The 27,489-nt window shown below is 45.2% G+C and overlaps 2 protein-coding genes and 1 long non-coding RNA gene across 3 annotated transcripts in view; 1 reads left to right on the top strand and 2 right to left on the bottom strand.

Annotated features, from left to right (window-relative positions):
• The window catches only part of B3gnt2 (UDP-GlcNAc:betaGal beta-1,3-N-acetylglucosaminyltransferase 2), a 130,144-nt gene that overhangs the window by 61,121 nt on the left and 41,534 nt on the right, over positions 1–27,489 (bottom strand). The window lies entirely within an intron of this gene.
• Positions 2,827–27,489, bottom strand: part of Commd1 (copper metabolism domain containing 1) — a 96,263-nt gene continuing 71,600 nt past the window's right edge. The window contains exon 3 of the mRNA XM_021626705.2: positions 2,827–3,067. Within this exon, the coding sequence (XP_021482380.1) occupies positions 2,960–3,067 (108 nt within the window). The 3' untranslated portion in view covers positions 2,827–2,959. The remainder of the gene's footprint in view (positions 3,068–27,489) is intronic.
• On the top strand, positions 3,147–5,773 carry LOC132646683 (uncharacterized). The gene is made up of 3 exons (XR_009584931.1): positions 3,147–3,382; positions 3,466–3,712; positions 4,910–5,773. It is a non-coding gene; the product is annotated as an uncharacterized LOC132646683 (long non-coding RNA).

Genomic DNA, 27,489 nt, shown 5'->3' with positions numbered 1-27,489 from the left:
TCTAAAACATCTTGTCTGTAGTGGTCAGAGCAGGACACCCTGCTTTAGGCCCAGCACCCTCCTGAGGTCCCTTCTGTGTCCTCTCCCTCTCGCTGCTCTGGAAGTTAACTGTGCACACTCAAGACATTTTCTGTCAACATTCATTTTCCTTGAACTTCTATTTATACTCTGTTCTCCAAGCTTTCAGCCAGTTCTAAAGAAAGAACTTCAATAATGAATAGCTTGACAAGATGTCAGCTATTTAAGACTTCAGGTGCTCCCGTCAGCCTCTGCTCTCTTCCGCCCCCTTGCATTTGGGGAGAAGAGTTAAGCTCCTGCTTTTTAAATGCTGTGATTCTCTTAGAAGAGATCACAGAGGGAAGGCAACCGTGGTGGAATGTGGCCCTCAGCTGATAAAGCTGCTGTGAACTAGAGCTTCCAATGGCAGGCCCAAGAGGACAGCCAGGCCTTACACTCAGCAACACAAAGCATCAAAGCCTAGGCAGGGTCCTTCTGACTTATTCTGGAAGCTAACTTCTGGCTGGGATTCTGACAGATGACGATTACCACAGGGGGAATGGTTCCCATGAGGCCTGGCTCAGGCCAACAGTCATAGCTCTAGGATTACAGGTGTAGAAAACTCAGTGGGCTCTCTCGAGAAAGACTGTCCCTTACAAAACTGTACCAAAACAACCGTTCTAGAGAACACACAGAAAGGATAATATCCGGTCATCCAGAAGGGAGTGGATCCCTCATACTGTCTGGGGGAAGCAGCAGGCTGCACTTCAGAAAGCCTCTGGCAATGCTCTTCCAAACCCCCAAAGCACACACCCTGCTTCTAAAAACACAGGGAAGAGCCACTTTTTTCTGGATTCTTCTTGGTATCTTTGCATGTTTGGTTGATGGGTCATTTAACTGATTTTCTTGGTATGTTTCTATATTTTCATAATGTATTAGAGTATAGTTGTTCCTGGTATATAAATATATACCTTGCCCAAAACAACTTTCATTGGGAAGTTCGTAACATGAAATGTGGAGACCACCTGCATGACCCAGTTCTGTTTCCTTAGAAAACTCAATATGAATTAACAGCAGTTTTTCTAATGACCCAGGGTTTGGAGGCTTGATTTGAAGGGGCCTGTGCCATGTGTGTGGCCATTACTTGCGATGGGGGACTCAGCAGTAAGTGGACACAGACTGGAGGGACGCTCCGGGGTGGCTGCAGTCCTTCCTCCCACGGCTGCCAGAGACCCCATTATCCGATGAAACCCTCTCTCCCTCCATTTTACAGCAGGGCACATTATCTGGATGCTAGACCGTGTGGGAGTGCCCTAGGAATAGACAGATGCTTGCACAGCTTTCTGTTCCAAACCACATACTTTTTCTGGATCCGCTCTAAATATCAGTTCAAGATATTTTCTGAAGGGTTCTCGGGGGCTACATCCAAAGCCTCTGGCCAGCGCTTCATTTCTTCCCTTCAACGAGGGAAGGAGCCAGCGCTTTCAGATGGGATGTTGGAAGCTTTGCAAGTGTCTCCAAGCTGATTCACAAGTTACAGAAGACCTGCGGTAGACTGAGTAGAGCTGAAGTCCTGCTACCACAGGCCAGGAGAACAGCACTTTAAAAGCGTAACTCACAGGTCAGTATCAGATGACCGTGGTGTTCAACCAGAACCAAAGCCTTCTTCCACTGGAAGATTCTTGATACTTGCTTGCTGTGGTGGTCCTGGATATTTCCCAAGAGGCTGGAGCTGAAGGCTTGGTCATTGCCTGAGCTGCTGCTGGGAGATGGGACTGTCAGGAGGTGGGAACCAGTGAGGGGATTTGTGTGAGTAGCGACACACCCTTGAAAGAGGTTGGAACCCTGTTTCTTTCCAATCTCTCTGAGCTTCCTCACTGCAGGTGTGTGATTCTGCTTCATTACATGCTTTCTGCCATGCGTGCGCACGCACACATGCATCCTGCGAGACAGGTGCTTGCCGCCATGCATGACAACCAGAGTTCGAGCCCTAGAACCCACATTATGGAAGGGCAGAACTGGATCTCCCCGGGTCTTCTGGGGCACCTGTGCCCCACCGTGCAGGCATACAAACACGGAATATAAATGTAATTTTCAAAAAGCTTGAGTGTCCCTACTCAGATCAGCCCCAACCTCTACATTTACACAACCCCAATTTACCTATGTCAGTCAGTCCTAGAGAACCTCACTGGGCTCCAGCTGACCTTGTCTCTGCGGGCAGATCCCACCAGCATGCGGCTGAGAGCACGCGGTACTGGTGAGCGCTTCCTGCAAGAATACAGCGCTTTCCTAGTTTCCTGAGGAGGAGGAGAAAGCCTGACCGGAACGTGATATATAGTGTGCATGTAGGAATTACTAACAGCTCTCCAGGAGAACACAACAGTTGGAAAAAATTCCAAAGTGTCAGTCCCACTGAATCTGAGGCTCTGAGGACGGGGCCCCAGACATCTGCCCCGCCTCCTCTCGTGTTAAACAAGGGCTTTACAGTGGCACTGTACCCCCAGCAGCCTCCTTTTTAATTTCAGTTTTTTTGTTTTTGTTTTGTTTGTCGAGACAGAGTTTCTTTGTGTAGCCCTAGCTGTCCCGGAACTAGCTCTGTAAACCAGGCTGGACTGAACTCCTGAGTGCTGGGATTAAAGGCGTGTGGTATCAATGCCTGGCAAGTTTCAGGGTTTTTGTTTTGTTTGTTTGTTTGCTTGTTTTGTAAGTATCCCTCATAATCTTTATGCACGCTAAAATATGGAACAGATGTGAAAGTAAAAGAGCCCAGCAAGCAGAGACAGGCAAGATCTGAATTTGAGGGTTTTTTTTTTAAATTTTTTTAGCCACTTTTTAAAATATTTTTTTATTTATTCTTTGAAACTTTCATACATGTATACAATGTCTTTTGGTAACACCGATGAGGAAGCAGGAAAGTTCGTGAACACCTGCATTTCAACACTCCTTCCTACGTCACCTTCTGCTAGGCTGCCTGCATCAGCGTGTTGATACTCTCTTCTACCTCTGACAGCTTCTTCAGGATTTGCTTGACCTTAACTTCATCAAATTCCAGACACAGAAATTCAGATTCCTGTAAGACACAAAAGGATGCTTCAGGAGAAACCCGAAAGGTGGCTGTAGAGGCTTGAATGAGAATGGCCCCCGCTGCCTCGTGTGTTTGTGGCTTACTCTCCAGATGATGAACTGTTTGGAAAGAAGTTGCCTTGTGGGAGGAGGTGTGTCACTGGGATGGGTTTGAGGTTTCAAAAGCCCGTGCCAGGCCCAGTCTCTGTGTGTCTCTCTCTGCTGCTGCCTGCAGGTAAGGACATCAAGCTCTCAGATACTGCTCCAGCACTGTGCCTGCCTGCTGCCTGCCGTGTTGATCATGGCCTAACCCTCTAAAACGGTAATTACGCCCCCAAATTGCATGCTTTCGTTTATAATTACATGTTTTCTTTATAATGCCTTGGTCACGGTGTCTCCTCATAGCGACAGAACGGTGACTAAGACTACAGCTACAGCTCTTCCTCCGGCGTGCGCAAGCTGCAGGGGTGCAGAGCCCCGGCGCAGCGAACCAGACTCTGGTGCTGAAACCTGTGTGCTGTTTTTACCATACAAAGCGAGTCCTCCCAGTGTCTCAACGAAACACAAGTGTAAATGGAGACAGATGCATGCTGTTCTCATTATGAGAGGCTCTTCTGCCTAGCAGCTTGATTGACACTGGTACAAATTTAAGGTAGGTACTTAGGTATTGCCACTTTGTGGATGAGAACTCTGAGGGAGGAAAGGTTAACCACCATCTGAAAAAAATTTTAAATGACACAGTCAGATATTGAACCCCCAGCTCTGGCACTTCAAAGTCAGAGCTGTCTCCACCTTATGTAATAATGAAAGAGTTGCGATTTGTCCCGAGGTAGCCCGGGCCAACTGTGACTCTGGCTAAAAAGAAACTGTAATAGGTTCAGTGGGAAGCCTTAGCTTCTACAAGGAAAAAAGAGTAGATCTTGAAATGGTAACAGACATTTCTCAGGTCCTCCTCCGTGCAGTAAGACCTCCCTCACAAGTTCACCTCCAAGGCATTCCCTCAGTCTCTCAGGATTGGTGAGCCAATCTTAGGTAAGTTCCACAAATGCTTGGGGCTATCCCCAGTTCAAGGAGGAAAGGTTTATTTTGGCTCACAGTTTAATGTTCGCTTGGCTTTCTGTGTGGGGCCTGAGGTGAGGCATAGCATCCTAGGTGTGTGGCAGACATCTCATGTGCCCCAGTAAACCCTAACTGTCTTGAAAGAGAAGGGCAGATTATAGCCATGCAAAAGTGGCAGTCTTTCCTATCCTGACGAACAGTTGTCAGGTAACTTCAGACTAGTGTAAATGCTTGCAGGCATACAATCTACTGTCTTGCTTTCTAGAAAAGGAAATTAAGGCTCAAGGTATGTCCCTTTGTCTGTCAAGGGCAGAATCACAGGACTAATACTCTTATCTGTACACTTTCCTCTCCAAATACCAAAAGAGATCAAAACATCCTAGCCCAGGAGTCTACTCTGACATTTGGATTGTTTTTAATTGAAAGTAACTGAGAGTCAGCAAACACTGTCTTACCGTTTCCTCTATCTGATCAAAGCAAAAAAGTTTCTCAGGAATGAGGCCGGCAGAGTTTATGGTGGTGAAGATAAAAAGTTGGCATAAAGTATACAAACTTACTTACCTAAGCTATGTCTATTACTGTTTTTCTTCCTGTAATTTACTGCGCCTAGCGATATTATTTATTGCTGTTCGTTAAAGAGGAATATAAATTTCCCAAGTCTGTGAATTTTCAATTTCGGTTTTCAATGTTTTGTTTTGTTGTGTGTTTGTGCAGCCTTTCTGAACACAATATTTAAAACAGAGTGTCAATCCAGTGGGTAACGATCTTTTTCTTATTAATATTTTCTCAGTTTAACCCCCAGGAGTCCACAAAGAAGCTTCTATGAGGGCAGACAGCTGTCCTTAAGGTACTGTGGGAGCCATTTCCAACCCTGATCCCAAGCAGCAGGAGAAGGAGTCAACAAGCATCTTCACAGGGCACACTCTGCTGCCTGCCAGAAGAATGTTCAGGACTTCACTCTGAAGACTGTCTTTGCCATTGCTAGACCTCCACACTAACTCCACATTGCTGGCACAGACTCTGGAGAAGAATCACAGAGGGCCAGAAGGACCTCTTCCATCACGGAAGAGCAGTTTTCCTGATTATTAGAATCCTAGCCTCGAACATGTATTTGGACAAGAGGGAGCCTAGAAATTCTGTCAAGTTTTCATTTAGTCTAAGAAAACAAAAGTCAGTTGAAACAAGAAAAGACTACAGGGGCTGGGAATATAGCTCGGCCTGGTACCACGCTTGCCTAGCACGCACAATCCTGCGGTTCTATCCCCAGCATGTGTAAAGCTAGCATGGTGGTGCATGTCTGTAAACCCAGGATTACGAGTCAAATGTCATCCCAGATACACAGCAAGCTCGAGGCCAGCCTGCACAAAGGAGACCCTTTCTCGAAATAAACAAATGAATGAATGATAGACAGAGGCCGGAGAGATGGCTCAGAGTTAAGAGCACTTGTTTAGCTATCATGAAGACCAGGGATTGGATCCAAGCATTGGGTAAGTATATGACCAGGGCCAGGGAAAGACTGAAGGATTGCGAGGGCCTACTGGCTTCCCACTTAGCTGAGAGTGGGCTTCAGATTAAGGGACAGTGATAGAGGACACTCAAACCCTCTTCTGGCCTCTGTGTGTGCACACCTATATGCAGACATGTACCTACACCCACAAACACAATTAAATAAACATACTAAATAAAAGAGTATTAATATGAAATTCTCTGTGCGTCAAACTGAAGAAGAAATTGTCCTTTTTGTAAACAAGGGTAAATTTATGAATTTATTGAGCAGTTTAGTAGCCAAATTATAAATAGGTCTCAGATTTGAAAGCCTTTTATCAGTTTTATTGAGATTGTTAGTTTGAGTTTAAACATGTTTGTTTAATGTTTGGCCTTGGAAATAACAGTCTAGAAACTAATAATTATTAATGAATAAACATATTTAAGAGCTAGGTGGTAAAACAGATGATCCACGTTTTACTTCTGTGAAAGTCAGCTACAGTAATAAATCACTTAGGTTTGTATGAATATGTGAGAGATTAGGATTTTCTTTTCATAAGGGATCATTAGTTATAGGTTTAAGTACTGAATCTTTGGATATATATAATATATATACAATACATAGGATTTAATAAGAAACACCATGTTAACAGCAAAGGTTTGGAGAAAGATTTTTCTATCACTTGGCAACAAGTTAAGGAAACTGTAAGGCAATGTCCTACTTGTTCTTTGTATAACCACACTCCATTACCTGCAGGAACTAAACTAAAAGGTACCCAAAGAAATGAAATTTGGCAAATGGATGTGTTTATTTTGCAGAGTTTGGAAAACTAAAGTATGTGTATCATACCATAGATACATATGCAGGATTTCAGTTGCCAAATGCTTTAAGTTCTGAAAAGGCTGATTCTGTAATTATTTGTTAGAAGTTATGGCTATTATGGGGACACCTGTACAAATTAAGACTCTGTTCCAGCATTTGTCTCCAGTAAAATGAAACCGTTTTTTGCACATTTCAACATAAAGCATATTACAGGTAAACAAACCACACAATCTTACAGGACAAGCAGTTATAGAAAGACCTAATCGCACTTTAAAAGATATGCTTAGTAACCAGAAAAGGTGATAAAGACCCCCTAAGTAGATTACACAGTGCTTTTTTTTTATCTTTTTTTTACACAGTGCTTTATTAACTTTAAAATTTTTAAATGCTAATGAAAAGGGAACAGTCGCAAAGAAACACTGGATGATAGAAAACCTGCCGAGTTAAATCAGCCTGTATATTTTAAAGCTGTGTGGCCTCAGAATGGAAGCCAGGGTATGGGCTACGCTGGAGAAGAGGTTTTGCCTTTGTTTCCGTGGGGGGAAAAGGCTATAGATACATCTAAACTGATAAAGATGGAAAGATCTGAATAAAGAGGGGATAGTTCATCAGAGAGCTTGGTAATTCAGTTCAAACTGTCATTACAGTTTTCTTCTCAAATAAAAAGGATATTTTTGTTGTTTGGTATTTTTTTTAAACTTTTCTTTCTTTCTTTTTTTTTAGATTTATTTATTTACAAAGTATACAGATATCATTCTAGATGATTGTGAGCCACCATATGGTTGCTGGGAACTGAACTCAGGACCTCTGGAAGAGCAGCCAGTGTTCTTAACCTCTGAGCCATCTCTCCAGGCCTTGGTTAGGAGATTTTAAATGTTTTGAGTAACAGTTTGGAGCTGAGATAAAAATCTGAGCAGGGCAATGGTAGCCCGAGCCTTAGATCCCAGCAGAGCAGTTAGTCGCCTCCTAAATTCTAGGATTACAAGAACAGGTGGTGTTTCACACCTCTGCTCCCAACACTCGGGAGACAAAGGCAGGCACAGAGGAATTACAATGATTTAATTTTGAAAGCCGCTTACAAAAGGCAGGCTAGAATTTAACGTCAATGGCCTTTATAATCTAAACATATATATATATATATATATATATATATATATATATATATATATATATATATATATAAAACAGTATATTTAATTTCAATTTTTTAAAAGAATTTTTATTTCAATTGAGAGATAATACTTTTTCTATTACAGAAAACATTTTGCCCTAGGAAAGATATAACCCACCAAAAAGGAAACCCCAGAGTTAGGGTTCGGGCAGGGTTTTGTTTTTGTCTTTCCTGGAGAACAAAAACATCTAAGGAATCCAGAGACCACTAGACAAATGAAACATCTGAAGAAAAAGCACCAATTATCAAGAGAAAACGTGACAAATGGAAGAGTAATATGGCCAAGTGGTATCGCCCACCTCCATCTTGTCTCTTCTGCCCTATGCAGACATCAGTGGCAAATGGTCTTTATGTGGTCCCAATTCACTTAAAAATTCAAGCTGGCTTTGAGCTTGGAGCATGGCTCTCTCCTTCTCTAAATCCACGTATGCTTGTTTAAGAAAAATTCAAAATCTCTGTCTCATGTCAGAAGAGCCACCTGGTATGGGACAGAGGAAAACGAGAAATAAGGGGCTGCTCTGCTGCCTGACCTCATCATCCTGTTTCTCCTTTGGCCCTCTAAAAAGCCTAGATGACTGGTATGTAGACATAAACTTTCTCTGGTGTATTGGCAGTTATTCACTACTTCTGGAAATGAGCTTCATCCAGCTTCCTGTACATGTTTCCAGGTCAGAGTCTGAAGCAGGTAACTAGAAACAAAGTTCGTGTGCCTCATGTGTACTCAGTAGGTTGTGGTCCTCGAACATTGCCGAGGTCTGCTGAATATGGCACTTAAAATGTTTTCTTCCACTCCTAACAGTAATCTTTTAGGTTTCAAGAAGATGACCAGGCCCCCAACGACGAACCCACCTCCTGAATTCTTTAACAACCGCCACTGGAAAAACTGCTCCTCGTTTCTTCTGCTGCCCAGTTCTGCACAGTGGACAGCTCTGAGTTGACTGTTACGTTCTGCCTAGTCAGGACTGCAGCTGAGCTGACATTCACCACCCAAAAATCAGCTTTGGACTACAGACTCCTTAGGACTTCCAATTACTGAGCTCATATGAGACTAACATGAACATTTACAGTATTTCTTATTAAATTCATATGTATATATATATATAAATATATATATGGCTTCTTTACATTTTTTATTTAATAAGTGGAGGTTTATTTGCATATTAGTGTGCACTTAGCTGTGTGTCCACGCGCACACGCACGTGGAAGCCAGAAACCAACCTCTGCTGCTGTTTCTCAGTCATTCACCTTGGGTTTTGAGACAAAAATCAATGGCCTGGAGCTCACGGAAGAGGCAGGGCTGGCTGCCTGTCTCTAGAAGTGCGATCGCAGGCTCCTGCTACTACACGACATTCAGAATGCCGAGTTCATACGAGAGGACCGTGAGCGCTGTACACACTTGGCTTTTCTTCTGAAATTCACATATGTGGCTCCTTTGTATATTTCTATTTAAAGAGTGAGGGTTTCTTTGCATGTTAGTGTGTACTTAGCTATGTTTCTTTCCTTCTTTCTTTTTTAAATGACTTATTTAATTTGATTTTATGTGCACTGGGTGTCAGACCACCTGAAACTAGAGTTACAGACAGTTGTGAGCTGCCACATGGGTGCTGGGAGTTGAACCCGTGTCCTTTGGAAGAGCAGACAGTGCTCTTAACCACTGAGCCCGACTAAACCTGCCCCAATCTCATAACTATGACTTTTTTTTTTTTTCCTGACAGGGTTTCACTGTGTAGCCCTGGCTGGCCTGGAACTTGTTATGTAGACAAGACTGGCCTCAAACTAACAGAGATCTGTCTGCCGCTGCCTCTTGATATGATGGAAATAAAGGTGTACACCATTACATCTGGCTTTTAAATATATTTTTAACTGATAATAAAAATATAAAAAAATGTTCATATTTATACAGTACCATGGGATATTTTGAAACTTGCACACACTGTGTAATGTTTAAATCAAGTCAAACATGACTGTCTCGTTTTTAAATGATGAAAACAGTGGTCTTTTCTGCTAGACCTTTGAAATATGCATCATGCTGTCTGTAGGTATTTAATTGTGGAACATCTCACTCCTACCTATGACTTGGAACACATCGATTAATCTCCATCGTCTTTCCTCTATTTTCTCAGCCTCTGGGTCACCAACATCCTGCTCTCCCCTTCTGTGAAATCAATGTTTGGTGCTCAGGACTTAGGCAAGCCAAGCGCACATTCTACTACTGACCTATAAGTGACAGTGAGATCAACTGTATGCGTGAGTGCAGCTGGGCACATGCCATGACAGGCATGTCGAGGTTAGAGAATAACCTCACGTCAGTCCTCACCTTCCATCTTGTTTTAAATGTTTTATGTATGGGAGGGGCAGGGAACATGCTATACCAAACATATGGAGGTCGGGGATCAGATGAGTTGCTTCTGTCTTTGTTTTTATTTATTTGCTTCTGTCTTTCTGTCATGTGGGTCCTGGGGCTCAAACTCAGGTCATCAGGCTTGGAGACAAGTGCCTACACTCACTGAGCCATCTGCACAGCCTAAGAATTAGGATTTTTTCAAAGTAGGTACCAGGGAGTGAACCTAGGACCTCACAGCCCCAGCTCTCCAGCTTGTATTGAGACGGGGTCTCTGTTGTTTTCCTGACTGTGTATGTCAGGTTATCTGGCCTGCAAGCTTCCCAGGGTTTCTTCTGTGTTTCCTAACCCCCTGCAGAAATGCTGGGGGAACAAATGCTCAAGTAACATGTCTGAGCTTGCGTCCTTATGCTTGCATGGCATGCATTTTTACCCACTGAACCAGCTCCCCAGCCGGAGATGAATGTCTTGGCTTCTCTGTGTCGGGGGCCTTCTGGCACCTTGCTGCCCCCTGAATTTTGGCATCTGGCTTGATGGCCTACTGCTCAGATACAATGGTGCATTACTGGCTGACCTGGGGCTTTTGATAAGATCATCTTCCTGAAATACATTAAATCCTCCTCTTCCTTGTGGCTTCCTAAGTAACACTTCTGAGGAACTTTCCAAGCAACCATTATTAGCACATCTTGGTGGGCCATCCTGTGGGTTCTAGCCACTTAGTAACCCTGCCAAAGGTAATTACATTTCTTCCACTTCTGCCTAAATAGTTGTATGAAAAATTCGAATAAACTGAGACCTTGATCGGAGAAACGATCTCTGGTGACAGACGTGCGGGACGGGTCATCTCTGTGTAGCCCTGGCTGGCCTTGGACTCATGGATCTGCCTTCCTCTGCCTCCCACGTGCTGGGATTAAAGGTATGCATCAGCACCACCCAGCTGAGATGAATGTGTTGTTTGCTTCTGAATGACAGGCAGCACTTTCCCCCCCATGCCCGACATGTTTCACTTCACATTTCGCACCCCAGCTGCTGTGATGCTGCAGATGACAGGCTTTTGCTCTTTTCTGTCTTTATGGCTGACTTATAGTGCATGGGTGATGTGTATTTCCCTTATCCACTCATCTGTCACTTGGATGTTTCCATTTCTGGGTTATTGTGAATAATACTATAACAAACACAGAAGTACAGACGTCTCTGACATACTGATTTTATTTCCTTTGGACTGAAGCCCAACTGTAGCACTGTAGGATTCTATGGTAGGTCTATTTACTTTCTTTTTAGATTCATTTTTATGTTATGTGTGTGTTTTGTCTATGTGTATGTATGTGCACTATGACCGTGCCTGGAGTCTATGAAGGTCAAAATAGGGCATCAGATCCCCTGGAGCTGAAGTTAGCACAGTTGTGAGCCATCACGTGGGTGCTGGGAACTAAACCCAGGTTCTCTGGAGAACAGCCAGCGCTCCTAACTGCTGAGCCATTGGTTCAGCCTTTTTTTCTAATAGATGACATCTCGGTTTGTGGCCTACATTGGCCATTAAGTCTTGATCTTCTAGTCCCGGCTTCCTAGGTGCTGAGACTGTGTGCGCAATTGTGCCTGGCTTGGTGCTGTGGTTTAATCTGCAGGAAATTTTGTTAATTTCAGTAAAGCAGAACTAGTTTCCACAGAACAATGGACAAAGTACCCAAAGAAAAACTGCTGAGCAGTTTAAAGCCATGGCACTGAGGGCACTTTAACGTCTGCCCGTGTTGCCACTCTATTCAGAGGCTCAGAGTGGGAGTGCGGGGGAGTACGGTCATTCCTGAGCAGGTGCACTTTAGATCAAACTTATCTGCAGACAACTTTGACAAACTGTAGTATTTACATAAAAGGACTGACATTGCTTCCTCTGCCCTGAGTCAAAGCCATCTGGCCTGTCTTGAGCACCGTTGTGAGGTAGAACCATTGTGAAATGGCACTCCCTTCTAATGCTACTTGGTAATGTACAGATTGAGATCAGGAAGCATTACACAACACATCTAACAGAAGCCAGGAAGCAGCACTGACTGGCACACTCCCCGCAGGGAGAAAGGCGGAGCGGCAGTAACTAAACTGACTCTGGGATGGCAGGCTTCCTCCAAGTACAGGTGTTTGCAGTTTGCTCAGCAATAGCAGCACTTCCCAAACGCCAGCATCTCGGAGAGACTGCTGGGAGTCACTTATGACTCAGAGGAAACAGCTAGCTGCACTCTCTTGGCCTCTCTGGGGGAGGCAGGTAAGGAGGGAGGCTCTCAAAATGACAAAGAGTAAGATGGCTTTCAAATTCAGATTAGGGAGATAAAGTTTTAGATGGGGGGGGGAGGGAAGGGCTTTGATTTTGTGGAGTTCCCCATCATTCAAGTTCTCCCCGTTTGCCTGCGTCAATCTGCTGCAGGTCCACACTGAAACACCATAGACTGGATGGCACACACAGCACAGATTTCTCTCTTGCAGGAAGGTTTGGTTTCTCCTAAAACCATTCTTATCTTGAACCTGGAGAAACGGTTTCTCTGAGTAATAGCCCTGGCTGTTCAGGAACTCGCTTTGTAGACCAGCTGGCCTCAGACTCACAGAGTCCATCTGCCTCTGCCTCTGGAGTGCTAGAATTAAAGGCGTACACCACCACACCTAGCTCCTTGGTGACTAACATTTGGCCATCGTCTCTGGGAACAGTCAGCTATGGTGTCTCTATGTCCCTAGACTCTCGAGAGCACCAGGCACTCTGGCTTCCAGCCCCACCTGTAGCTTCCTTTTAACATCTTTCTTCAAAAGAGTTATTTTTGAGGTACAGAATGGGCTTAAATATAAAATTGAAGGAGGCACAATTTAATTTTGGGGTTGTATGTTTGTTTTTGAGACAGGGTTTCTCTGTGTAGCCCTGGCTGTCCTGGGCTTGCTCTGCTCTGTGTAGCCCTGGCTGTCCTGGGCTCGCTCTGCTCTGTGTAGCCCTGGCTGCCCTGGGCTTGCTCTGTGTAGCCCTGGCTGTCCTGGGCTTGCTCTGTGTAGCCCTGGCTGTCCTGGGCTTGCTCTGTGTAGCCCTGGCTGCCCTGGGCTTGCTCTGCTCTGTGTAGCCCTGGCTGTCCTGGACTCGCTCTGTGTAGCCCTGGCTGCCCTGGGCTTGCTCTGTGTAGCCCTGGCTGCCCTGGGCTTGCTCTGTGTAGCCTTGGCTGCCCTGGGCTCGCTCTGCTCTGTGTAGCCTTGGCTGTCCTGGGCTTGCTCTGCTCTGTGTAGCCTTGGCTGTCCTGGGCTTGCTCTGCTCTGTGTAGCCTTGGCTGTCCTGGGCTTGCTCTGCTCTGTGTAGCCTTGGCTGTCCTGGGCTTGCTCTGTGTAGCCCTGGCTGCCCTGGACTCGCTCTGTGTAGCCCTGGCTGTCCTGGGCTTGCTCTGCTCTGTGTAGCCTTGGCTGCCCTGGGCTTGCTCTGCTCTGTGTAGCCTTGGCTGCCCTGGGCTTGCTCTGCTCTGTGTAGCCTTGGCTGCCCTGGGCTTGCTCTGCTCTGTGTAGCCCTGGCTGCCCTGGGCTTGCTCTGTGTAGCCCTGGCTGTCCTGGGCTTGCTCTGCTCTGTGTAGCCCTGGCTGTCCTGGGCTTGCTCTGTAGACCAGGCTGCACAATTTGGTTAATAACAACCTCTAGCGCTGTGTGTTTATCAAGGGTCTTTGTGGATGCGATAAGGTCAACAATCTTATACTTTATTCATAGTTTCCTGAACATCTGCAAATAAAAATTTCTAGTAGCTAATCCAAAATAAGAAAACAAACTCAAAACAAAGCACCCCTCCCTTCGCCAGCCCTGCCCCCACGGCGGCCACCACATTCTTACTGACCTTTCTTTTGAAATGTTATTTAGCCTGTGAGTGTTGCCAGAGTGGAAGCTGCCAGGGAGATTGGAAGGCAGCATAAAAGCATTCTCTGGTCCCTACTCTTAGATCTTGTTAAATGCCTTGTATGCTGCATTCCTAAATCCAGACTCTCTTCCTCGCCATTCTCTGAGGGAAAATGTGAGTCTGAGAAAGAGAGGGCTCTCTCTCACGCATGAGGTCAGACAGGGGCTCTCTAGCTCTGGCAGCCTATTGCAAGCTTTTGGAAGCAGTGGGTAAGGAGGGCAGAGACAGACCTGTATCTCTATTTTGAGGGTGTGTTCTGACATCAGTGGGTACTGGGCCTTTGTCAAATACAATGACTGGCTCTCACATTAATGTGGAGGTTTACAGACTGGAAACCCTTTCACATGCATGATCTCATCTGAGCCTATAACAGTCCCTGGTAACTGAAAGAGACAAAGCCAGAGGTAAGCTAGTTTGAACAATTGTAGAATTAGCAGAATTTGCCCATCTGACCCAAAGCAGACTGTTTGAGCCAAATCTAGCAAACTTTGTCAGAAAATACAATAGATTTTGTGAGCTTTGGTATATCCTAATCCCACTGATAGAAAATTAAGACCTTGTTTACTTAAAATTGTCCACAATTCTACAAACTAGAGTTTCAAAGTTCAGATCTGTGTGAAAGACAAAGGTAGCCAGCTCCTAACTAGGGAAGATTTAAGATTCTTTCGGGGGCACCACCATTTGTGTAGTAGACTTTTTTGGGAAGAAATAGAGAGAAGAGAAAAGTTTGTGGGGGTGGGACACAGGGAAAAAGGAAAAGCTACAATGAAAGAAAAATCAGGGCCAGGATGTAATTCAGTTGGTGGGCGCTTGCCTGGGTGCTCAAGGCCTCAGTTTTCACTGCTAGTGCCACAGAAACGGAATGGTCACACATATCCGTAATCCCAGCATTGAGGAAGTGAAGGCAGGAGGATCAGAAGTACAAGGCCATCCTCTATTACAAAGTAAGTTCAAGGCTAGCCTTGGCTACACAAGATCCTGTGTTCCCACTACCCCCCCAAAAAAAAACAATAGGAGGATAAATTTATGTTTAAAATAATAAAAAACAGTAGCAAGAATAAACAAAAATAATCTATATTTCATATAGATGAGGGTAATTTTATTTCATTTTACCAAAAATAACAAGTAATGTGTATAAAGCCAGAGAAATAGTAAGTAAAAAAAAAACATTTAAAAATATACATCTGGGCAGGCATAGCTGTTCATGCCTATGATCCCAGCAACAAAGAGGGCAAAACAAGAGAGCCACCATGTATTAGGCTAACCTGGACTACATACTGAGTTCACGATCAAAGAGGCTACTGAGAAAGACTTTGTCTCAAAACCAACCAACCAAATAAACCCAGGTCTGTCTGGCTGGAGAACCCGAACCCCTGGTCATTTCACAATCTCTGCTTATATTTATACATTTATATATAATGTAAATTCCATCACTGCTAACTAATAATGTATCCTCACCTGAACATTGGTCTCTGATTCAGAGACCAATGTTTATAAACACTTTATAAACCAACTTTATAAACCAACTTTATAAACACTCAAAGGACAGCTCAGTGCTGCTCCTCTGATACTCAGTTCATCAACAATGTCATCCCTACTCTCCACCAATCACTTTTAGGGAGCTGGCACTGCCCTGGGTTTGGTTCCCAGCACAGAAGGAGGGAGAAAGGAGAGGCGGCCGTAGGTGAACGGGCCCCGGCTCTATCTAGGGAACTCTGAGCATGAGTAGTCATTTGATGTGGAGAAGGCATCGCAGAGTTAATATGGGACCCAGGCTGCAGATAAATACGCTCAGTTCCTACGGCTTGTTACTCTGAGTCCTTCTGTAGGTACGAGGGATTGGAGGGGTAGGGAGGATTTGCTCTATAGATACCGGTTATCATCATCAAAAGAGCTAGAAGCCATACTACCGTTGCTGTTCTTTGAACCAATGTTTTGAACTTCTAGAATGAGATTCCTTCTCATATCATCCTAATTTTATGTCAGTAGAACCAAAACACCTGCTTGAACTTGGGGTTCTTTTCATCAGTAGTCACAAGGAATTGCCAATTTTGTCTTGAAGATTGTCTTTTATATAAGAAAATCAAATTAATCCTTTAAAAATCAGATCAGGAACTTTTGGATTATGAGAAGATAAATATACTAAATTCCAAACTTAAACTTTTAATAGCCTTCATCTTTGACACTCATCTATCCTCTAACTAAGCCAAGGGTAAAGAGGATTGGGTAGGATAAAGGAACAGAGAGAGCCTGTGGCAATGTCTTGATCACAGAATCAAGGCTTGACTGACAAACATGTGAGACACAGAGTAGGCAGCAATACCCTATTATAAATAAACAGTTGTATTCCATCTATCCATCTATCCATCTATCCATCTATCCATCTATCCATCTATCCATCCATCCATCCATCCATCCATCTATCCATCTATCTATCTATCCATCCATCCATCTATCATCTATTATCTATCAATCTACCTTGTCTATTATCTAATTATAATCTATTATCTATCAATATATCCTGTCTATTATCTATCAATCATTTATTATTGATCATCTATTATCTATCACCCATCTATCTATCTATCTCTCTATCTACCACCTATCTCATGCATGTGAGGTTCAAAGCCTAGCTCTGAACTCCAGCCCCATTCCAACTCTTATATCTTTAAGAAATGTCCTGATCCTACCTGCTAAGCAGGCTGTCCCTCCTCTAAATGTCTAAAAAGCATAATAATCTTGTTAAGGAGACAAGTGCCACACACTCCCTGACGGTGTGTGACTCTGTATGTACTCATGCCTATTTATTAGTGAGCACAGGCTTTGAAACCACACCAATCTAAACGAAGATGCTGCCGTTTTACAGCTGTCTTAAGGCCAAATGAGTTGCGTTTCTGAACTGGTAAATTCAAGATTTTAAATAGACTTAACTGCTAATGTCTCTGAGAACTTTACAACAGTGCTCCTAAAGTGACTCAACATTCTTGAGAAGTAAACCTACGCCCTACACCTGTCCTATTTTACCATGACATCTCATACCAACAACATAAAAATTATATTGGTTAGTCACACACTATTTGATTTTCCAGAGGGAAAAGCTAAGTGCTTCACACTGACACACTCGGCCGCCCTGGTTCAGCCTGGCCAAGCTGCTTGGTGGCAGCCCGAGGTCAGCCTTGTCAGGTGCCTGTGCGTGCCTAAGGGCTGTCTAGGGCTGCCAGGGGAGAAGCACACCTCTGTTGTCCAGTGGAAGACTGGCAGAGGTGCAACAGCAGGCTGCAGCAGTGGCCAAGGCAGCAGAGGAGTCCTGACCCAGCAGAGACAAACAGGGCCGCAGCTAGAGCTGTCAACGACCTGCTCATGGGACGGGGGTCCCAACTCCTGCTCTTGTCTGCCCATCACTGCCAATCATCTTATTTTACCATCTACTTCAAGCATTTTTTCTTAAAATCAAGTCGAGAAAGAATGCTAATTTTCAGCAATACACAGAAAACACAGGACTTGACAGTTTAGGTGCCATCCAATTTCTTCTCCTGAGCGGCTTTGTGGAGCAATTTCAGTCCATTGCTTTGATGTGAAAACCTTATCCGCTCCACTCCTCAGAAAATACTAGTCGAGTTATTTGGTTCGTGTTAAATCAGTCCTCTGTGCCAGAGACTGCTGCGAACAAAACGATGAGGAGAAAAGCTGCAGAATTCTTCCGTGCGGCAATACCGTCCTTGAGGCATGGGACCAAATTTATTTATTTTTATGTTATTTACTCAATATGCCGTCAGTGCCCCCCCCCCCGCCCCGGCATCTTCAAATGAAAGTCAGATACTCCCTGGGGCATTAAAAAATAAATAAAAAGAAAAAAAACCTTTTTGTATCTCTCATTTCAAGCTGTGAGGAAGGGCCTCAAACAAAGCTATTTTGGGTTTATATCTGTAATCCGAAAAGAGAAAAAAAATCAAATTCAAAGCCTTTGTTTTATCTTCATCAGTGAAGAGTAAAATACTAACTATGCACATTAAAAGGAAATTTCTAGGGCTAGGGTAGAAGGGGTAGCTCAGTGGTTAAGAGTACTTTCTGGGAACTGCAGAGATGGCTGAGGTTAAGAGCAGTGGCTGCTCTTCAAAGGACCCAGTTTCAGTTCCCAGCACCCTCATGGTGGTTCACAATTGTCTCTAACTCCAGTTGCAGAGGAGCTAACAGACAGACAGACATAAAACACTAACACACATAAAATAAAAATAAAGAGAGCACTGGCTGCTCTTGCAGAGGACCCAGGTTCTGTTCCCAGCCCCACATGGTGGCTCCCAACCGCCCAGCACTCGCTTCCGGGATCCAGTGCCCTCTTTGGAACTCCGAAGACACCAGGCGCATGTGAGGTGCACACACGAGACGAAGCGCTCAAGCACAAAAAACAAGTAACGGCTCTAAAAGAGACCTTTGTAAGGATTTCTATGGTGCCGTCACTCATAGGGCAAGGGCTGTGACTGATTCTGAGGGACACAATCGTGGTATTTAATTTAACATCCACCAGAGGTTAAATCTAAGCACGCAGTCATGAAGATGGCGTTCACAAAGGTAGTCCCACCCTGTTTCTTGGACTTTAACGGCTCAGTGGAAATTGCCAGGAATACATACTGCTTTTGCAGATCTGTTTAATGTGGGGAGAACAACCCTTCTCAGCCAGCTGTGCTGAGGGGGAGAGGCCGCAGTCAGGATGTAAAGTGAATAAATAAATAACTTTTTAAAAATCACGTTAGGGCTTAAACATTCTGACATGCTGACACCTGCCTCTGGAAGTCCTGTCTTTCAAATTTCCTAGCGCATAGGAAGAAACACTTCTTGGAAGTTCCAACTACCTAAAAGACCCATCTTCCAAAAGATTAACTCCCAGGAAGAAAACTAAAGCTGCCACCACACCGGAAGATCTGGTGAAATCTGGTCCAGGACGCTCATTACCATCCCCCACACATAATTTCTTCTAAAACTGCCTTCACCGCTGTCTTTCCTGGCCTTTGTTAAGAAGGGTTTTATACCTCAACTATCTGGTCCGTCTCTGAGTTTCATATTCTGTATGACTCCCACTGCCTGCATGTGAAGGAGTGTACATGCCTTTTCATCTGCTGTTCCGGCCTCACTGACTTAGCAGGTCCGGCTGTCAAGCCTCCTGAGGGCAGAGAAATTCCCTCAGTCCCTACAACAACTTCATTTTCCCTGATACCTGCTACATCTTCATGTCGACACACATATCAGAATCTATGTATGCTCGTGTGTCTGTGGTGTGCGTGACTGTATTCATGTTCGCATGTGCCTGAGCATACATGTGTGGACGTCTGAGGTTGGTGTCAGATGTCTTCCTCAATCGCTCTACACTTGATGTACCCAGGCAGCATCTTAGATGAGTTTGGAGTTCACCAGTCCAGCCACACAGCCACACACATACACAGCCACATACAAACACACATAGCCACATAGCCACACACACAGACAGACACACACAGACAGACACACACAGACAGACACACACACACAGCCACATAGCCACACACACACACACACACACAACCACATAGCCCCCCCACAACCACACAGCCTCCCCACATACCCCACAGGGGCCAATCCCTTGTCTCTGGCTTTTAAACGCTAGGCTAACAGGCCTGTCTGCTTTCCTGTGGGTTCTAGAGATCCAGTTGACCCACTTGCTTCATCTACTGAGCCATCTTCCCAGTTCCAAATTCTATTTTATACCCAGGTTCCCTTTAAGAGAAGTCAGGAAGCAAAGCCCTCTCCCTCACTCTGCACCTCAGCCATCCATGGAGCACAGAGCAGTGTTGGGAGGGTCCGTTCTTTTGAGGACTGTATCATTTGGCTTGAGATGTAGCTTCAGCATTATTAGCTGAGGAGTCGTGAGGGAATTGATTTGCTTAAAGTGTCTAGGTGCAGAGCAACGCTGATCTCAGGTGCCTGTGGCAAGGGCCGCCGCCCAGCTTTCCGGGGCGGGCGGACACCCAAGCGCCAGTACTGTATCTTGTACGCGACTGTCTCAGGGTTACCCTGCCACGATGTCCTGGCCTGGCTACACACTGCACCAGCCTTTAAAAGCGGCACTTTGCTCTTACTAGTGAAAAGAGTCATGTGAAAGATTCCTGGAGCCTAAAACTGTAGCAGATAAAAACAAACAGAAACCGTTCTCACGTTGGGGAAGGCACCAACTGCATGCAGCAGCAGCAAGCGCCAAACAGTAAATTCCCCTTGTTTTTACTGATTTAATTCCCAGGAGCTTGTCAAGCTTCTAAGAGTCTTTCTCCTTGCAAGGATCAGACACACTGTGTGCTCTCTTTTCCCTTCTAAATAGAGGTCTTTATTTGACAAGACCACCACTGGATTAAAATATTAAGAACAGGGGCTGGAGAGATGGCTTGGAGGTAAGAGCACTGGTTGTTCTTCCAAAGGTCCTGAGTTCAATTCCCAGCATCCACATAGTGGCTCATAACCAACTATAATGAGATTTGCTGCTATCTTCTGGCATATAGGCATGCATGCAGGCAGAACACTGTATAAATAATAAATAAACCTTTAAAAAAAAATCAAGACCTTGAAAAGGCCAAGTTCAACCAGAAGGAAACTGAGAAGGTCTCAGGACTAAACAGTAAGATCTTCTTACCCTTGAGAACCTGTATTTTCACGCTTTCTGTTCTCAAAAGTAGCAAAATGTGGTAGATTGAACAAAAATGGCCCCAACAAGTCCACAGGGCGTAGCATTGTTAGGAGGTGTGGCCTTGCTGAAGGAAGTCTCTTCCCGCTGCCCTCAGCTCCTTCCCCAGCACCACGTCTGCCGGAAGACGTCCATGCTTCCTGGCACGACAAGGAGCTAACCTTCTTCAACTGTAAGCCAGCCCCAGTCAAATGCGTTCCTTTATAAGAGCTGCCACAGTCCTGGTCTCTTCACAGCAGTAAGACCCTAAGACACGGAGGTTTTATTTATAACTTATTTCCCTCCCTTATCAAAGAATTCTTACTGTGTAGGAGACGCAGCAGAAGTCCGTAGTCTCAGACTATAATTCCAAGCTAATAACGCAGTGCTCCCGATCACTCTCGCGTGCAGCACAGACAGACCCAGCGCCTCTGCGAAGCTCCCAGCTGAAGGGACAACTGCTAGAGGCGCAGATGAGCCCACCCCAGGCCAATGAGAAGACCCCGCATGCCACTCTAAAAGATGCCTCTCTCACATAGGAATTAGGCTGAGACTCTACCCTCAGAAACCTAAAACCCCCATATTCTGGGTTTCAAAATAACTAGTTTATATGTGTGTGTAACTACCCCATGGCACGTTCAGAAGTCAGAGGGCAATCTGTGGAAGTCAGTTCTCTCCTGTGTGGACCCTGGGACTCAAATGCAGGCTGTCAGGCTCAGTGGCAGGTGCCTTTACCTGCCAGCCTGAAGGATGGTGCTTTTGTAAGAAGAGTTTACCTGTGTAAGGCTAGAAGGGCAACCGAATCTCCACAGATTTATATTCACATCTGCATAATAAATCTAACATTTGTTTTATGTACCTTTCCTTGGCCGTTTTGGACAGAATTTTTCCTACTTCTACCTTTGGTTCTGAGAATAATGGCTTTTAGGCCACACTGAGACAGGCTGAGCCCTGCCCTAAGTTCCTGAAGATTCTAGAAAACTGATTTTTTTTTTTTAGATTGTGCCTTGCTGGGAAACTCCACTTTATAAGCAGCGTCTGAGTCTATTCTGAACGCAAAATCACCCTGACAAACGTGTCTAGGGCCACCCAAGAGGCACTGACAAATTCCTAACGTAGACGGGCTGTCACGCTGTCAATTTATTGATGCAAATTGTCACTATAGGAGGACATGGGCATATGAAATCCCATCAGGAAACTAGAGCTGAGAACTTATTGCACATACCAGCTCGAGGAAAGGGTGCAGCTCCCTAACTGGGACCCCATAGTGCTGCAATGCAATGCCCCCACAGCCCTGTCATCCAGCCACCAGTGTGTGCATCAGAGGACAGACAGGCAGTGAACGGCTGGCTGTCCCAGGAGCTTCAGGTGACCCAGTCCTCACTGGTGATGCGCCCTGCTGGAATGCCGTGTGACCACCCACCCAGTCAACCATTCGAATCTGGCCAGCCCGGCAACTCTGACTCTCAGGCGGCAACTTTCTGCCCCCACCTAGCCCTCCAGAGTGGCAGGACCACAGGCGTGTGCACTCTGCCTGTTTCCATGTGCTGCTGAGGAGTGTGCCCTCCACTTGTACATGCTAGGCAAGCAGCCTACCAGCGAATGACATTCCATTCATCCAGGCCCAAACATGGTGGTTACAGATTTCCTTCTTTTCATGCTCTTTAATTCTTTAAACATAGTTTAAATGTTTTGAGTGCACGTGCAGCCTGTGTGGCTTGGTGCCGTGGAGGTCAGAAAAGGGCGTCAGAGCCACCGGACTTGGCGTTACAGAGGGCTGTATGCTGTCGTGTGTGCAGGCAACTGAACCCAGGTCCCACACCATCTCCCTAGCCTGTTTTTCCTTCTTTTTAATCTTTTCTGTTACACGATTTCTTTGTGGTTGTTAAAATAATGACCACAGTAACACTTCTGACTGTCAGTGGAGACATGCTATCCTAAACTGCCCCCAAATTACAAGATCACCAAGACACATTACTGCTCCTTCCTGTAAATTAATCCAGTGGGCCTGTCAGTCACCTGGACAAAAACCCAGTCCTTAGGAAGTTGCCCCAGAAACTTTAAGAAGTAGTATCGTGCCTTTAAAATAAAAGGAAATCAGGCCAACAGTCTCTTTGGTCATTGCTCACTCTCACCCTCAAGAGTATCTCAGGTTTTCTTCTGTCTTCTACACGGCACACTTTGTGTGTCCTCTGATTTCACTTGACAAAGGACACAGGGACTAGGGGGCCAAGGAGATGCTAGAACAGATCAGAAAGAAAAGCAACTTTGCAGAAGGGCAAATCGAGGAGGCATTTTACTGTGCTAAGCCTCTCCCTCAGAGGGGCCGTCCCTGCTGCAGAAGTCCGAGCACTGACAGAGAAGTCTACACAAGGTGCCAAACAACACAGGGACCTGTGTCCCACCAACCGCTCAAGTCCAAACAGCAGGGGATAATTATCCCTGCAGACCGCAGGCAAGCCAGTGGCAACCTGGGGCGGCCATTTTGAGTGTCAGGATCACCAAACCCCACGCTGGTAAAGGAGGTGTGATAAACTACCGTCAGTTCTAGACACCGGAGAGCCAGCTCTACACAAGGCCGTCCGTGTCCTTTCCCGCTTTAATGGGGGAAAAGGCAACAAATTAAAACGACTTAAAAGTGATCTGAAAGCATCCTGTTCAAAACTGTGCGACAGCAGGCAAGGAGAACACTTTTTACTTCATGAGAATAAGGTTAGCCACCTCCCAAGCGGTTTACTGAGGGAGTGAAGGAGACTGACTGAGTTACAGCTAGAAGCTAGAAGCTGTAACTCAATAATTTAAGTTATTGTCTATCTTCCACAGTCACCGCCAACACTGCTACCCTTTGATAACACACAAAAGCGGGATGACATCATTTGTTGGGAAACAGTGAAGACCTAGTATAAAATTACAGAAGAGAGAAACCAGAGATCGGGGCTCTGCATCCAGTTCTCTCACTTAATACTCATGGGAACTGCAATGGGTCACTTCAACTTTTTGGAGCCTGACGTTCTTCTTCGATCACATTTCAAAGATTTTTAGAAAGTTTTAACCATACAATAAAAGGACAGGAAAATATTTAAAACACCAAACAATGGTAATTATAGTCCCATGATCAAACATTGACCGGAAGACTCAAATGAGCACAGGTACAGGAGTAACTACATTTTTTTGAGCAGATAAGTCGCCACATACATACCCCATCTCCCAAACCTTACCTTTTGGAGGAAACAAATCCTCCAAAGAGCCCTTTTCAGTGATTACTCTCTACCCTCCCAGGCCCCAAACCCCACTTTTTGACAAGTATTTTATTGGAGTTGAGGAGATTGCTCAGTAAAAGTGCTCAATGTTCAAACAGGAAGACCTTGGAGCCCCAGCAGCCACGTAAAAGCCAGGTGTGAGCCTGGCGTGGCGCAAGCCTTTGATCCTAGCAGTTGGGAGGCAACGGCAAGCAAAACTTTGTGAGTTCAAGGCCAGCCTGGTCTACAGAGTAAGCTCCAGGGCAGCCAGGGCTACACAGAGGAACCCTGTCTCAAAACAAAAACAAACAAAAGTCACGTGTGATGTCAACCTCTACATGCATGAACACATACACACGTAATGTTTCATCCTTTTTGTTGTTTGTTTTTCGAGACAGGGTTTCATCTTGTTTCAAAAACAAGTCCTATGACAGTTTCATACACATGTGTAACATGTTCTGGTCACCCTCTCTTATCCTCCCAAGCCCTATGTGGCTCCCTCCCCACCAAGTCACCATCCCGCTTTAATATCTTTTGTTTGTTTGTTTGTTTGTTTTAAATCTTAAAAATAAAATGATTTCATTTCTTGGCCTCCTATTCCATACTTAAATTCCCTTGTTTTATGAGTTACTCTTGATTATTTCTAACAGGAGGGAAAAGTCAGTTGAAGACCCCCTTCTTAACTACCGAGACACTGCGACCACCTACATAACTTCTCTTCTTAGAACTCTACCCTTCTGTTTTCTTCTTTAATTCACGTGCCTGTGGGACAGGAAGGCCCAGGAGTGTAGAAGTGAGGAGGCTCAGAGAGAGCAGTGAAGAGTTGGGGCAGGTGATGAGCACATGCATTTAAAGGAGGACCGCGGCTCACTTCGTCCGATTATTCATAGAAAAGGGAGCGTGAGAAAGGGTGCTAGGCGGGGAGAAAGGGTTATCTGCAGCTAGCTGTTTCCCATGACCACTTAGGACATATGAACACCATGATCCTTGGCCAGTAACACCCCTCCCAAGTCAGGCAGTGGGTGCCTCTCGTGTCACAGGCCCCTTAGGGATGTCTGACAACCGTGTAGCTGATGATCTGTAACCCCCTATACACTCTACACTGCCTGGTCAGTGGTTGATGACATCCTCTGATGCAGACAGAAGGAGCTCATCTTGCACAGACAAGTCCCAGGCCTTCCTGGGTTTTACAAACCAGAAGAAAGAAAGGCACACACATACGTCCATGTGAAGATGTGTTAAGAATGGGAGGAAGAGTTACCCCTTTAAAGAGACAAGTGCTTAAACGGTCCCAGAAACCTCTCATCTGCAGACCTCTCCTGCTAAGCCTATCCAAAAGCATAACTTCCCTCCTTCCTCTCTCTCCTCTGCTTCTCTGGGTAGACACATGCCAGAAGCCTCAGCCCATTTACACACTCCTGGCATTGTTGCTGTGTCCTGACATCTGCACCCCATCCAGCAGCTCCCAGACCTCTACTGCTGAGCCTGCCTGCTATTCTCGCTCTAACTCAGAAATGGAAACTGCTCTTCTTCACTTTTCCTGCTTGTTTCTAAGAACTCGAGCTTATCTGGCCTGTTACATTCTTCCAAATCCCAATAAAACTAAACTGTCCTAGAGTTGCCTTCTTCAAAAACATCTTTTATTGCTTGGCAGTGGTGGCATCCGCCTTTAGTCCCAGCACTCAGGAGACAGACACAGATCTCTGTGGCTACACAGAGAAACTCTGTCTCCAAAAGACAAAACAAAACAAAACCAAAACAAACCCCACAAAACTTCTATTAATGAGACTGCGAAAGGGGGACTGGTCAGTGGTTACAGCACTTGCTGCTCTTCCACGCTTGCAGAGAACCTGGCCTGGTTCTCAGCACTCTCACAGCAGCTCACAACCGTGTGCAGTTCCAGGGGGAAACAGCGCTCTCTTCTGGTCTCCATGAGTACTGCATACACCTCATACACACACACACACACAGGCAAACCTCTAGTACATACAAAAATGCTGAGCTGTTTACCTAGCAAATTGTAGGGAGGAGCTGGGTGTGGTGGCCCATACTTTAATCCCAGTGCTCTGGGAGGCAAGGCAGGTGGATTGCTGTGAGTTTGAAGCCAGCCTGGTCTACAAAGCGAGTCCAGGACAGCCAAGGCTACACAGAGAAATTCTATCTCCTGAACTTTAAAAATGACTCAGAGATCAAGAACACTAGGTGTTCTTCCAAAGTTCCTGAGTTCAATTCCCAGCAACTACTTGGTGGCTCACAAACATCTATAATGAGATCTGGTACCCTCTTGTGGCCTGTAGGCACATATGCAGGCAGAACACTGTATAAGTAAAAAATAAATCTTTTTTTAAAAGTTGCAAAGAGGAAACAGGGTAGACAGAAGAGTTTGTTCAAAGATTAGATTACTTTAGAGAAATGGACCATGGATAGGAAAAACTGTCAAAGACAACTAATTCTAGCATGAAGCTTGTGTTTTTCTTTAGTTTCTGTGAGTGTGTGTGTGCCTGTTCATGTTCCTGTGTGTGAGTGTAAGCACACTCTCGTCACAGTGCATGTGTGACAGTCAAAGACAACCTCAGCTCTGCATTGATTATTTTGTACTCTTTGCATTTCTGACATGGCTGAACACTGGACTATGAAACACAGAGCTCCGAAACTTTCCCCAATGGATGCTAGCTTAACCAAACACACAAAGTCAACCCTGTTGGCCAGATGGCAATTAAGGCTTTCAAAGCAAATGTTAAGTAAGTTCTAAAGGCTATTTCATGCTAATCAATTTGCCAGTTTAGAATTTACAAAAACAAAGAAAAGGCTACTGGAGAGCTGGCCCACTGTCAGGCTCAGCCTGCTCCTTGGCAAAAAGCTGACTGGGGAAGGCCAGGCTCTTAAAAGTCTACAGCCAGAAGAGAATCCCAGAATGAACTGCCATCCATATTTATCAAGACATGCCTCCCGTGCTCATGTTTCAGCCTCCGAGTCATTTTCATTCTCTTCTGAAACACAGGATTCCAAAGCTATCAGACTAACTGATAACAAAAAAATTCCTAGAGACAAACAGTGTGGGGAACAGAGGTAGAGATTTTCATGAAGGCCAGCAATGCCTAATTACTAAATTAAATAGATCTTGCTCTTTAGAGACAGCATCCTAGCGGACAACGTTAAAGAGCCTTGTCTGTACTGCTAAAAAATGTACAGTGCATTATAAGGCAACGTGGCAGGCATTAAGTGGCTAGGTAAATAACAGATCACAGGAGATGTAAGAGAACAACAGCAACTTGGTGGAGACATTCAGGATGGTTCAAAGCAGGGAGAACAACTGAAGCAAAAACCCAGAACTGGGGATGAGCACAGTAAGTCTGCACGCAAGCGCCTGGAGCTGCAGAAGCCCAGGAAGCCATCAATAGCTGCTGCCATGCTTGGGCATGTCTCTCACACACACGAGTGCATGCGCTTCCCAGAGCCTTTGCATCCGCACTCTCTGCCGTTCAGAACACGTTTGTAACACACAATCGGCTCATAGTTGCGACCTGACCCGAGCCCCCCAGGGCCTCTCAGCTACAGTTCTCTTCAGCATCGCGCAGCTTCCCTCCACAGTAAGTCACTCAAACACTAAGCTACTTACCAGGGATGGGGTCAGCGGGGGTGGGCGCCCATGCCTATGAACTCAGCATTTGGGAGGTAGAGGCAGGAAGATGGAGAGCTGAGGCCAGTTTCAGCCACAGGGTGAGTCT

This window comes from Meriones unguiculatus, chromosome 12, assembly GCF_030254825.1.
Source record: "Meriones unguiculatus strain TT.TT164.6M chromosome 12, Bangor_MerUng_6.1, whole genome shotgun sequence".
Taxonomy (NCBI): domain Eukaryota; kingdom Metazoa; phylum Chordata; class Mammalia; order Rodentia; family Muridae; genus Meriones; species Meriones unguiculatus.
The sequence above is the reverse complement of the archived record's forward strand: the minus strand, read 5'-3'. Positions and strand labels throughout refer to the sequence as shown.